Source organism: Mirounga angustirostris, unplaced genomic scaffold, assembly GCF_029215605.1.
Source record: "Mirounga angustirostris isolate CCGP_5_RB_7025 unplaced genomic scaffold, mMirAng1.0.hap1 SCAF_9, whole genome shotgun sequence".
Classification (NCBI taxonomy): domain Eukaryota; kingdom Metazoa; phylum Chordata; class Mammalia; order Carnivora; family Phocidae; genus Mirounga; species Mirounga angustirostris.
Genome location: NW_026991717.1, coordinates 5,276,692 through 5,289,839, shown reverse-complemented (window position 1 = coordinate 5,289,839; position 13,148 = coordinate 5,276,692). Strand labels below are relative to the sequence as shown.

The window sequence follows — 13,148 nt, the reverse complement described above, 5'->3', positions numbered from 1 at the left end:
TGAAAGAACACATGCTTCATCGTCAAAGACTGCTGGGGTTACCCTTCTTACTGTGACCTTTAACCGAACTGAATTTTCTCCTGGCTCCGCTCAGACGTTCTCCACACCTGCACATTGCCTGTTCTGCCCGCCCTGATGTGTTCTCTTCTTGGGCCTGCTCACGTGGACATTCTGACCTTTCCCTTTCAATACTTCCTCCCAACTAAGACTCGAGCCCCTACCGTACCTCATATATTTAAATTTCACCTCTCTCGACTAAGTGAAATGTTACACACCTCTACCATACAACTGCTCCTTAGCCAAAACAAATGTAAAGCACAATCAGAACAGGCAAAAAGATAAAAAATAAACCCACATTTAAAGTCCTTCGTCTGCTCTGCAGCCCTTAGCAAGAAGCCCTGAATCCTCAGATGATGTTTTATGCTATTTTATTAATTTCAATATTAAAGCTACTCTCCAAAAAAACAGGAAAAAGCAGAATCTCTATATTCTCTTTTTTCCAACCACACCCAGGGCACACTTTTACGGAACCACTCCTAAATTTTCGCACTTAACCTTTCAGGGAAACACAAACCCACACCCACACAAAACTGTCATTTCTCTACAAACACCCTTACACTCACTATCTCCACGCACTCATGTTCATGCTCTCTACACAATCTCCTCTCTTCTCACGAAAGAGCTCTATTTCAGGTACGGGAGAAAACGGAGTGCCCTAGGATACACAATGCAGCCACTGTACTCGAAGGGGGAGCTTTTAGTGGGAGGAGCATCAGTATTATAAACAGAACTAAAGAGGGGAAACTTTTTTCCCTTGGCTCTCTCTGATCTTTCTTCCTGGACTTGGAAGGGGTGTAAATTCCAGACCCTGGGGCTCCTCCAACTTGGGAGGCGTGGAGGTTGTGAGGGAAACAGGACGGGGGCCAATCCAAAAAGGCAAACTGGGCTCTCGCTAGAGGGGAAAGTGGGGCCCTAGCAGCACCCAACGGGAGCTGAAGGCCCAGCTAATACGGAAGGGCAGGTGATTTGTCTGTGGTTTACCTCAGACACTTTTTGGGGGTGGCAGCTGCCACTTCAGATGGCCAATAGGGATCCTAGTCTTCTTTTCTCTGCAGGACATCCCCAGGCTTCTTCCTAGCCCTCTCTGGTAGTAAAATCTAAATACACGCTTCCAAAGTTGATTTTCTAATCAAAGCTTTAAACAACCACCACCACCACCACATCCTGTGATTGCCTCCATAAAAAAAGCCAGGCACATTTCCACAACGCCAGGCCAAGAGGGAAATATGCCATTATTATACCCTTCCTTACAACCCAAAGCATGAAAAATAAAGACTATCACAAATGCCTCACTGCCTTGGTCACTTCCTAAGTTTGCAAAATCGTCCAACTAAAAAATCCCCCAGGTGACCATGAATGTTGAAGGAAATAGGCTACTTTTCTATCCTGGGAAAAACATCTGACAGAAAAGAATGCACCCCAGAGTAGATGGAAATGTACCTTGCTACTACAGCACTCGGAGAAGGAAATGTGACGGACAGAAAGCACCATTCTCATCAGGCTATCATAACCCAGTGTGAGGCTGAGTTCTAAAAGCCTTTTAAATCTTGCTTCTCAACTATGGGAGCCCATCAGAACCACTAGAAGCATTTAAAACATACAGGTGTCTGGATCTTCCAGCCCAGATCTACTGAACCAGAATCTCTGTGGTAAGGCCCAAATATCTGTATTTTTAAGTTTTCCAGGTGATCTAACGTACACACTTGGTTAAGAACCACAGTATGAATTGATTTTTTTTTTTTTTTTTTTGAGAGATAGCACGAGCGGTGGGGTGGGGCAGAGGGAGAGGGAGAAGCAGACACCCAGCTGAGCAGGGAGCCCGAGGCAAGGCTCAATCCCAGGACTCTGGGATCATGACCTGAGCGGAAGGCAGACACTTAACTGACTGAGCCACCAGGCGCCCCTGAATTGATTTAAAACAAAAAACTATTGCTCAGTCAAGAAGACCAATGCAAACTCAGGCTCTGGTGTCCTCGCTGAAATAAAACATCTATTTAGTTAGTTAAAGATTTTATTACTTTATTTGACACAGAGAGAGCAAGAGAGAGAGAGAGCAAGCACAAGCAGGGGAAGGGCAAGCAGGGGAGCAGCAGACTCCCCGCCGAGCAGGGAGCCCAACACAGGACTCAATCTGAGGACCCTGGGATCATGACCCCAGCCTAAGGCAGCCGCTCAACCACTGAGCCACCCAGGTGCCTCTGAAATGAAACAGTTAAAGCAGAGGAGTAGTTGAACCACATTAGTGGTAGCAAGGGAATGGCAGCCAAGACACCCTCTGTTAAAAGGGAATTTTACTGTGGAAACCCAAGATTAAAACAAAAGCAGAACTGCTTCAGATGGAGAAGGGAGTTGGGGTTCTTCCCTCTCATTCCCAGGTCACCTCAACAGAGACACCTAAGGCTTCACAGAGCACAAGATGGTCTCTCAGATACCAGCTGCAGCTTTCAGATTCTTTGACCTTCCAAAAACTAGAGCTAGTCCACGGTTTTAAGTAACAGAGGACCTAATATTTTTCCCCCCACGGGGCCCTTACAAACTTTGTATGAGAAACATCCCCCTTTTCTAATTACATATTCACTTCCTGCTGTCTAACCTTCTGTTTATAGAAAGTGTCATTATCATTCGCCCCACCTAAATCACCACTAATCCCCTCCCCACAGTCTAAAGGAAAAGTTTTAAAGCTCAAAAAAGAAGCCTGGATTCAAAACACCTAAAGCATGTTAGGAGCGCTGAGTGGCTCAGTGGTTAAGCGTCTGCCTTTGGCTCAGGTCATGATCCCAGGGTCCTGGAATCAAGCCCTCCATCGGGCTCCCTGCTCAGCGGGGAGTTTGCTACTCCCTCTCCCTCTGCCCCTCCCCACCGCTTGTGCTCAGTAGGGAGCCTGCTTCTCCTTCTCCCTCTCCTTCTGCTGCTTCCCCTACTTGTGCTCTCTAGCTCTCTGTCAAATAAATAAATAAAATCTTTTAAAAAAAACTTTCTAAAGCATGTTAGAGGTAACACCAGGGACAGAAAAAGGAAAATGGGACCAGGGAGGGGCACAAAAGGGACTCCCAACTTTGTCTTTTGAGAGGAAAAGGAAAAGGGCTAACACTTGTAACTTCAGGAATACAGGATGTTTGTTGTACTGTTCTCTGGACTTTCCTATAGTGTTTTAAGATTTTCAGAATTAACCAAACTAAAACAAAAATACTCCTGTTTTTTGTTTTTTTTTTTAAAGATTTTATTTATTTATCTGAGAGAGAGAGAATGAGATAGAGAGCACGAGAGGGGGGAGGGTCAGAGGGAGAAGCAGACTCCTTGCTGAGCGGGGAGCCTGATACGGGACTCGATCCCGGGACTCCAAGATCATGACCTGAGCCGAAGGCAGTTGCTTAACCAACTGAGCCACCCAGGTGCCCCAATACTCCTGTTTTTTAGCACCATTTGAAACATCCCTGACTTTCATTAGACTTTGATCACAAATACGTTTCATTATCCTGTGCTGGCCTTTTCCACCAAAGCTCACATATAGGAAACACGATCTGTAATTACATCTATCTGCCCGGGGACCTTGTAAAGGAACACAAGCAACAAAAGAAAAGAAATGAACCCCTGATAGCAAATCCACACTCTAAGAATAAGACCACAAGGTCTTGGAGCATCTGAAAAAAGGAAAACTGCCCTTAGACGTTCACTTCACGAAGAATGCAGAGGATGCTGACTTTGGTAAACTTTGAATGCTGCCAAATGGATGGGCCTATTCCCAGGGCACTACCGAGCAGAAAATGAATCCAATTCATATATAAATCAAAAACAGTGAAGAACCAGTGAAACATTAAGGCCAAGAACTTCAAACATGCTATTTCTGGGGCATCTGGCTGGTTCAGTTATAAAGCATGTGACTTCTGATCTCAGGGTGCTGAGTTTGAGCCCCATGTTGGGAATGGAGCCTATGTTAAAAAAAAAAGAAAAAGTTTGCAAACCAAAACTGCTCTTTCTCCCCTATAGCTGGTACTGCCCAAAACATGCATCATAAGCACAAAAATAAACAACACAAATCTGGACGTTTTTCAGAATACGTAAGTGCCCATCAGAGAGTTTCACAATAAACTGCCATCAAGGCTACTTGCTCCCATGAGTAAATACCCTACCCATACTTATTCCTTCAAACTACCGGCCTCCTACCTCCACACCTACAACACATTCAAAGAGATCTTTATCTGTGTTCACACCTTAACAGCTCCCTTCTCTCCAGCCGGCCAATCTTTACCTCTTTGCTTCTTCCAAATGACAAAGGTACTCATAAGCCACATTCTGACGTCTCCTCTCATCCATCTCCTCTGCAGTGAGTCTCTCATTATCCAGGACAGCTAAAACATGAAAGAAAGAATGTAAACACAAGAATCCATAACCTTTCTGAGTGACAAAAGAATGCCAGAGCATCAAACTCCTGTTAATCACCTAGAAAGGCAGGGTAACCTGTGGACCTGTGGACAGCCAGATGTACTAGAATGACTCTCCTAAAACAGGAACTATAGGGTTTCAACTACATTCATCTTACCCCTTTTAAAAGTACGATAATATAAACATTATTTACAACATAAACAATAAATTCTATTGTAACTTGAAAAATACTGAGTTGAGATTTTGGCCCAAATTTGTTCTATCTGCCAGACTCTCTCTAAATACAGAGCTGATCATGTTGTTTTCCCTTTTTTATTAATAACCAAAGCCAGCAGTCATTGAGAACTAAGTGGCAGTAATTGTGCGAAGCATTTTACATGCATCCTCTCACTGAAGCCCACAACAATCCTGCTGTGATTATCACTCCCGTTTTACAGATGAGGAAACAGGCTGGGTGATCTTAGCTCCACCGCTAATAAGCGCTTGGATCCGGACTCAAACCCAGGCAGTCCGTCTCAATCTGCCTCCTTCATGGGCACCCAGGGTATGGCATGAACTCCAAATTTCTTGGGATGGCACTCAAGGCCTTTCCCAATTTGGCCCCAACTATTTTGGAAACTCGTCTCCCTCTCCCTGCCCCTCCTCCTCCCACCACTGTGCCCTTCTACCCTTCAAGACCTTGATTCATGCTCTTGATCCTCAAGTTTCCTCTCTGACCCCACCCTGCCCTGTCCAGCTTTACATCCTTCAAGGCTGTTGAAATGTGGCTACCTGGGTTCTCACTGCTTTCACCCAAGCCCCTCCTCCGTACCCACCCTACTGCTTTTGCCCGGCTGGTTCAGCACCTTTTATCTTTATTACACCTTACTATCCATTAGGGTGTCCACCTGTCCCTCTCTGATTAAAACGTTCTTGGAAGGCAGGGCCTGGTCTTACTCATCTTTAATTTCACAAAGCGACACAGCACCGCAGACATAACTGTCGAGTGAAATAATCCTAAAAAAGGGCCATTATTCCCAGAATATAAACTAAAAACGAAATCTAAGGATTCCAAAGGACTCTCCTTCGGCCACCTGCAGTTCAGTGACGTCCCATGGACAGCTACAGAAAATGAAGTTCAGAAAAATGAGGAAGTCATACGTTTGCTTTTTTTTTTTTTCTTGTTTTAATTTTTGAAACTCTGACGAGGGAACTAAGCCCGAGGAAGGTGAAGCGGCCCGCCCGGGGCCGCCCCTCTCCGCTGGCCTGGGGCCGGGGAGGTCCGCACCCCGGGTCCAGCTCGCAGGAGGCAGTCGGGGCAGCGCCGCCCCCGAGAAGCGCGAGCGGAGCCCGGGCCTCCGGGACACGCCCTGCCCCGGCCTCCTGCCACCTCAGCCGAAACCGTCCCCCCCGAAATCTCGGCGGCTCCAGAAGGCAGGAGGCGCTGGGTGCGGCCCTCGGGTCGTGGCGCCCCGGCCCAGGCGAGGAGGCCGCCTGCGTCCTCGCCACCGCCTCGGACACCCGGCTGGGCGCCTCGCCGCCCGCCGCCCCTCCCTCCCGCCGCCCGGCCCGGCCCGGCCGGCTCTTCCGGGTCCGCGCGGCCCGCAGCCGCCCTGCCGCGCCCTCCCGCCGGCCCGAGCCCCCGGGAAACCGGCTCCCCGGAGGCAGAGAGCCCGGCCCCGGAGCCCCAGTGCCGCAGAGCCCCCGCACTCACAGCCATAGTGCGGCCGGGCCACGCCCAGTCCGTCAACCTCGTCCGCGGCGGACATGGCGGCCGAGCCCGGGTCTCTGCGGAGGAAGCGGGGAGACCTCGAAGGAGCGGACTGCCGCAGCTACAGCTCCTGCAGAGTGCGCGGGCGGCCCGGCTCCCTGAGGCCCCGCCCCGCGCCCCGGCCCCGCCCCGGCCCCGCCCCGCGGGCCCCGCCCTGCCGTGCCGTCGGGAGCGGGCGTGGAGGAGGCGGGTCCCGCCCCGCCCCTAGCCCCGCCCTGCGCGGCAACGCCCTCAGGAGGTGGAAGGAAGGAGGCGGAGCCCGCCCGCCCCTGGAGCTCCGGGTCCTGTCTGCGCCGCGGGGAAAGCCGTCCCGCCCTGGAGCCCCGCCCCCGGGCCGCCGCCCATGGGCGCGTCGGGGACGGAAAAGGCCGCCTTACTGAAAACGAGCGGAGCGTTCCTACACCAGAGAGGAGGTTGCACGAAGAAAGAGGTATTCCGGAAAAAACAGAAGCTTATGGGTCGGGATTAAATTCAGCATTAAATAAATGCACACAAAAGGTTAAAAAAGAGGCACCCAGGGGCTCAGTCCGTGAAGCGTCTGCCTTCAGCTCGGGTCCTGGGGTGGAGCCGCTCAGTGGGGAGCCGGCTTCTCCCTCTCTCTCTGCAGCTTCCCCTCCTTTTGCTCTCTCTCTCTGTCAAATAAATAAATAACATTTAAAAATAATAATAAAAATAGGGGCGCCTGGGTGGCTCAGTCCTTAAGTCTGCCCTCAGCTCAGGTCATGGTCCCAGGGTCTTGGGATGGAGCCCATCCTGCTCTGCGGGCAGCCTGCTTCTCCCTCTCCCGCTCCCCCTGCTTGTGTTCCCTCTCTCGCTGGGTCTCTCTCTGTCAAATAAATAAATAAAATCTTTAATAATAATAATAATAATAAAAGTTTAAAAAAGGCTTGAAATGAAAAGCACGGGCCCCCTCTTTTCTCCTGCCTACCGAACTAAACTCCTTTGCACCAAAGTGTTCCAGGAAGGCGTCCTTTGCAGTGGCCCAAAGTTTTGGGGAACACAAGGAGGACCCAGACTGCCACAAGGGTTGCAGGGTCGGCAATCTGGCCTCGTCCCCTCCCAGATTCGCCTGCTGGCGCCAGATTCCAACTGCTCAGGCCCCCTCCTATTTGAGAAGTGGTCGCTAAAGCAGGAGAACTGTCCAAGCTTCCTTCCTTTGGTTTCCCTGCCTCTGTTCTTTGCAAGTTCTTTTTTTAGGGGATTCATAGCACTTTTTAGGGATGCCCCTTCTCCTTATGGCTTGTGGCCTGAACTTAAAATACTGGTATTCAACGGAATTCTGTCCTTAACCTCTTCCGTTTTTTCCTTTGCCCTCTCCTCGGTATTTTTATTCCCACTCACCTTATACTGGCTGAAGAGCTAGCTGTAAATGTACATCTCCAGACCAGACTCTAGAAGACTTGACTCAGTTTCTTCAACTGTGTAATGGACATTTTCACCTGTAAAGCCTGCAGACACTTCAAATATAACGTGTTGAACACTGACTTTTCCTGCTATCTTCTCTGTTAATAGAAGTGCTCACTGGCCTTCAGGACACCCCAGGCTCCCTGCCTCACGCCTTACATCTAGTTGGTATTCTGAAGGATCTTGCTTTTGTCTCTATCCCCTCTGTCATTATACTACTTAGACTGTCACCATCTCTAGTCTCTCTTCTGCCAGCCAGCTCCTCACTGTCACCAGCATGTGCTCCCTAAAGTGCAAATGCCCTTGCAGTCCTCCTTTTTACATTATTTCCCTATTATTCCCTTCAGAATATGGTCCAAGTTCCTTAATATGTCAAATAAGCCCCTTCACAACCTGACTCCAGGCTTTTTTTTTTTTTTTAAGTGGCCTCTGCCCCCAACCTGGGGTTTGAATTTATGACCCTGAGATCAAGAATCATATGCTCTACAGACTGAGCCTGCCAGGCACCCCCTGACTGGAGGCTTTTTGCTCTAGCCATTTGCAATCTATTAGGTCTTTCTTCAAAATATCAAAGTGAGAATCTTGAAACCCTAGAACAAAACACCTTTCATTAAAAACAGGCAAAGGTTTGGGGCGTTAGGGGTGATTCAATGGGTTAAGCTCTGACTCTTGATTTTGGCTTAGGTTATGATCTTAGGGTCGTCAGATCCAGCCCCCCATCCCCACCCCCACCCCACACTGGGTGTGGAGCCTGCTTGGGATTCTCTCTCTTCCTCTCCACCCCCAACCCCGCACCCCCCGCTAGTGCTCTCTCTCTCTCTCTCTCAAAAAATAAGTAAAACAGGCAAAGATTTAATTTATTACAATTTCAAAAGTTCTTAAACTGTCAAGTTCAGCTTAGAAATTTTATTATTTTATGCCTGGCATATTTTACCAATCACTCTTCAGAAACTTTTAGTAATTTTTGGTCCCATTCACAAACTTAGTTAATTCAACATCCCCAAATATTTAAAATTATGCCTATAAACTTAATTTATTAGTTTTTCTATTCAATTTCTTCAAATGTCTAACCTAGAAACTTTTCGAGGCTTAGTAATCCTAATAAATCAAACTTACAAATCAATGAATCTAAATTTCTCTTAGATGGCCCAGTTCTGTGTGCAAAATTAGTAAGATTTCAACCCTAAATCTTAAGTCTAAAACTAACTCTATTATATATATGAGGCTGTCACTCTAATGAGCCAAATTTTCTTAAACATTACAAGTGCAGGGGCATATGGTTGGCTCAGTTGGTAGAGCATGTGTTTTTTTGTGTGTGTTTTTTTTTAAGATTTTATTTACTTGACAGAGAGAGAGAGAGAGAGCACAAGCAGGGGGAGCTGCAGAGGGAGAGGAAGAAGCAGGCTCCCCACTGAGCAGGAAGGGGATCCTGAGTTCAAGCCCCAAGTTGGGGGTGGAGATTACATTAAAAAATAAAAAATCTTTTTAAAAAATTGCAAGTGCATAAAATGTGAAATATGCACATATTTCTTCTTAACCCCAACATATTAATCCCATAGTTTTTACCCCATTAAGCTCTTCTGTACTTAATTTTAAAGCTTCTCTCAGTTGAAAGGTACAGAGCTGCTAAGAAAGTTTCCAACCTAGTTAATTAAGATTACTTTTGATCAGACGTTTCCACTGGACATAACTCCTGGACCTGCAAACTTTCAGAACCATTCTTCTCACTGTGCCAACTCACTTTGAGCTTCTTTTCATATTATGTCATAGATTGCAAAACTTGTTATCTATTCCTCTGACTACTCTTAGAAATCTTCAAGTCCTACCCAGTTTATCTTTTGATTTTATTTTATATTTCTTGGCTTTTTAAAACACATATATATGTTTTTATTTTAGTTCCAGAGACCTTTGTAATGGGTGGAATCCAAATACATAAATGTTTTTTTCTAATGATAAAGGTTATGAACCTAGTGGGTTCATGCTTTTTTTTTTTTTTTTTTCAAGTAAACTCTAGGTCCAAGTGCAGCTTGAACTCATGACCCCAAGGTCAAGAATTTCATGTTCTACCCAGTGAGACAGACAGGAACCCTTAGTGCATTCTTTCTTATTCCTAGGACCATGCAATTCTAACTGGTATTTAAATCAATATCCCAGGGGCACCCGGGTGGCTCAGTCATTAAGCGTCTGCCTTTGGCTCAGGTCATGATCCCAGGGTCCTGGGGTGGAGCCCCACATCGGGCTCCCTGCTCCTCGGGAAGCCTGCTTCTCCCTCTCCCATTCCCCCTGCTTGTGTTCCCTCTCTTGCTGTGTCTCTCTCTGTCAAATAAATAAATAAAATCTTTTTTAAAAATTAAAAAAAAATAAATCAATATCCCATTGAATTTCAGATATCTCAAGATAGCTATATCTGATGGTCACAAATTAACTCATTCTTCATAATTATAATAACTGAGTCTTTACTGGACTAAGTATTTTGTATTTATTTTCTCATCTGAGTCTCATAATAACCCATAGTAAGAGTTCTCATAGTAAGAACTATCAGGGGTGCCTGGCTGGCTCAATCGGTAGAGTAGAACTTACTTTAAAAAAAAAAGAATTGGGGTGCCTGGGGTGGCTCGGTTGGCTTAGTGTCTGACTCTTGATTTCAGCTCAGGTCATGATCTCAGGGTAAGATCGAGCCTGGCCTTGGGCTCTGCACTGGGCATGGAGCCCGCTTAAGATTCTCCCTCTCCCTCGGCTCCTGCCCCACCTACAAAAAAGAAAAAAAGAAAAGAACTAGCATTATCTCCAATTTACAGATGAGAAATAGAGATCTAGTAATTTAACTGAAGCCACATAGCAAGAGGCAGAGCTGGAACTCAAACCGCAGGTCTAGTGACAAAGCCCACATGCCTGGTCAATAAACCCAAGATTCAGGGAAATGCACGTTAAGATCAAAACTGGCCCCTTAGTACTTCTTGCCTATCAGAGTAGCAATGTTTTGTTTGTTTTAATTGATACTGTTGGCAAGGGGATGAAAAAGCAACCACTCTCCTGCACAGCTGGTTGGGCTAAATTGATACAATCTTGCTGAAGTCCAGTTTGGCATTATGCAGCTGTCCTTCAACCAAGGAATCCTCTCTTGGAATGTATCATAATGGAATTTTTTTAAAAGATTGTATTTATTTATTTGAGAAAGGGATAGTGAGCACGAGAAGGAGGGAGACCACTGGCAGGGGGAACAGCAGAGGGAGAGGGAGAAGCAGATTCCCTGCTGAGCAAGAAGCCTGATACGGCGCTGGATCAGGACCTGAGCCAAACGCAGAAGCTTAACGGACTGAGCCAGCCAGGTGCCCCTCTTTTTTTTTTTTAAGTAAATTCTACGCCCAACATAGGCCTCAAACTCATAACCCTGAGATCAAGAGTTTCATGCTCCTGACTGAGCCAGCCAGGTGCCCCATAATGAAATTATTTTTAATGTGCAAAAATTAGCAATAAATATGCTTATTGGAAATGTCCTAAATGCCCATCGCTAGGCTTTTAAATCAGCAAGGGTACTTCCACACAATAAAATTCTATACAGCCATAACCGTGATGATTTGTGGTTCTGGTCAGGTTTGACTGGCTACAAGGGATAGAGACCCACTTGTTTTACCTCTAGAGAAAAAAAGAGTAGATGAGAGGCATTTAAAATAAAGATATATATGGACTGGAACTGGAGCGAGAAAAACAGGACTAGGGGAGCCTGCGTGGCTCAGTTGGTTAAGTGACGGACTCTTGGTCTCAGTTCAGGTCATGATCTCAGGGTCCTGAGATGGAGCCCCACATCAGGCTCCACTCTCAGCGAGGAGTCTGCCTGAGGATCCTGTCTCCCTCTCCTTCTCCCCCTCCCCCAGCTCACTCTCTCTCTCCCTTTCTCTCTCTTTCTCCCTCCCTCTCAAATAAATACTAAATCTTTTTTTAAAAAAAGAAAAACAGGACTAATGGAAGGTTGAAGGCATCTCTGCTTCTCTGCAGGTCTGCTCTTACCCGATTCTTGTTGTTTTTAAGATTGTATTTATTTATTATTTTTTTAATCTTTTTTTTTAAAGATTTTATTTATTTGTTTGACAGAGACACAGCAAGAGAGGGGGAGTGGGAGAGAGAGAAGCAGGCTTCCCACTGAGCAGGGAGCCCGATGCGGATGTGGGGCTCGATCCCAGGACCCTGGGATCATGACCTGAGCCCAAGGCAGATGCTTAACGCTTAACGACTGAGTCACCCAGGCGCCCCTAAAGATTTTATTTGTTTATTTGTGAGAGAGAGAACACAAGTAGGCAGAGCAGCAGGCAGAAGGAGAGGGAGAAGCAGGCTCCCCACTAAGCAGAGAGCCCAATGCGGGGCTCGATCCCAGGACCCTGAGATCATGACCCGAGCAGAAGACAGACGTTTAACCAACTGAGCCACCCAGGCACCCCATCTTACCCTCCTCTTTTTGACCACCAGCTTCCTCCATTCTAATTTTTTCTGCTCCTTCACAACTCTGACTTCTATTTATTTGGCTTGCCAGGGCCTTAATTCAAGGTCACAGCATCCTTACGCCATCAGCTCCTTTGAGGATAGTCTCAGTTGCCCAATTCTATAACCCAGGAGCATGATTGGACCAGCTCAGCTTTTCACCTCATGGGTATGTCTCTGACCACCCACAGGTGGGCTGCCCTTCAATCGGATGCCAACCCTTTAGTTCAATTAGCTGTGGTCAGGAGATAGAGCCAATTAAGGATAGAAAACTATGAGCTAGGCAATATTTCCTTCAATGGGACGCTGGGTATACAAATGATGATCCGTATTTCTAATATGATGGTTAAGTGAAAATAGCAAATTATGAACTGATAAATATATTATGATACTATTTTTGCTTTAAAAATATAGAAATGGGGCACCTGGCCTTCGGCTCAGGTCATGATCCAGGGTTCTGGGATTGAGCCCTGCATCGGGCTCCCTGCTCGGCGGGAAGCCTGCTTCTCCCTCTCCCTCTGCCTACTGCTTAAAATAAAGATATATATGGACTGGAACTGGAGCGAGAAAAACAGGACTAGGGGAGCCTGCGTGGCTCAGTTGGTTAAGTGACGGACTCTTGGTCTCAGTTCAGGTCATGCACTGAACTCGCTGTCTCTCTCTGTCAAATAAATAAATAAAATCTTTTTTAAAAAGTATAGAAATAGTAAGGCTTGAAGCATATACATCAATATATTAATAATGGTTTCTCCAGGTGGTGGAATTCCAATGGATTTGTGTGTGCTTTGTTTATTTGCTTTTTTGTATTTACCAAGTTTTCTATAATGAGGTACTCAAAATACTCTTTCATCAGTAAGTATAAATATGAATCAAGTTAGTAACTATGAAATAAATTAATCAATTAAAATTAAATTACAAAATAATAAGCCAAATGGTCACTTTGGCAGATGGAATTGGTTCATGACCTCAAGGAATTTATAGACTCATGGGAGTGGAGTAATATTAACAGTATAGCTTCAGATAAGCACCATAATAGAAGTTTCTCTTGACCTGGAATACCTTTAATCCCCTTATC

At 46.2% G+C, this 13,148-nt stretch overlaps 1 protein-coding gene across 2 annotated transcripts in view; it reads right to left on the bottom strand.

The window, feature by feature from the left end:
* The window catches only part of IQGAP1 (IQ motif containing GTPase activating protein 1), a 100,172-nt gene extending 93,895 nt beyond the window's left edge, over positions 1-6,277 (bottom strand). For both annotated transcript variants that reach the window (XM_045899360.3, XM_045899361.3), the window contains exons 1-2: positions 6,137-6,277; positions 4,310-4,409 (exon numbers count right to left, since the gene is read on the bottom strand). In XM_045899360.3, the coding sequence (XP_045755316.1) occupies positions 4,310-4,409; positions 6,137-6,191 (155 nt within the window). In that variant the 5' untranslated portion in view covers positions 6,192-6,277. The remainder of the gene's footprint in view (positions 1-4,309; positions 4,410-6,136) is intronic.
* Positions 6,278-13,148: the final 6,871 nt, after the last annotated feature.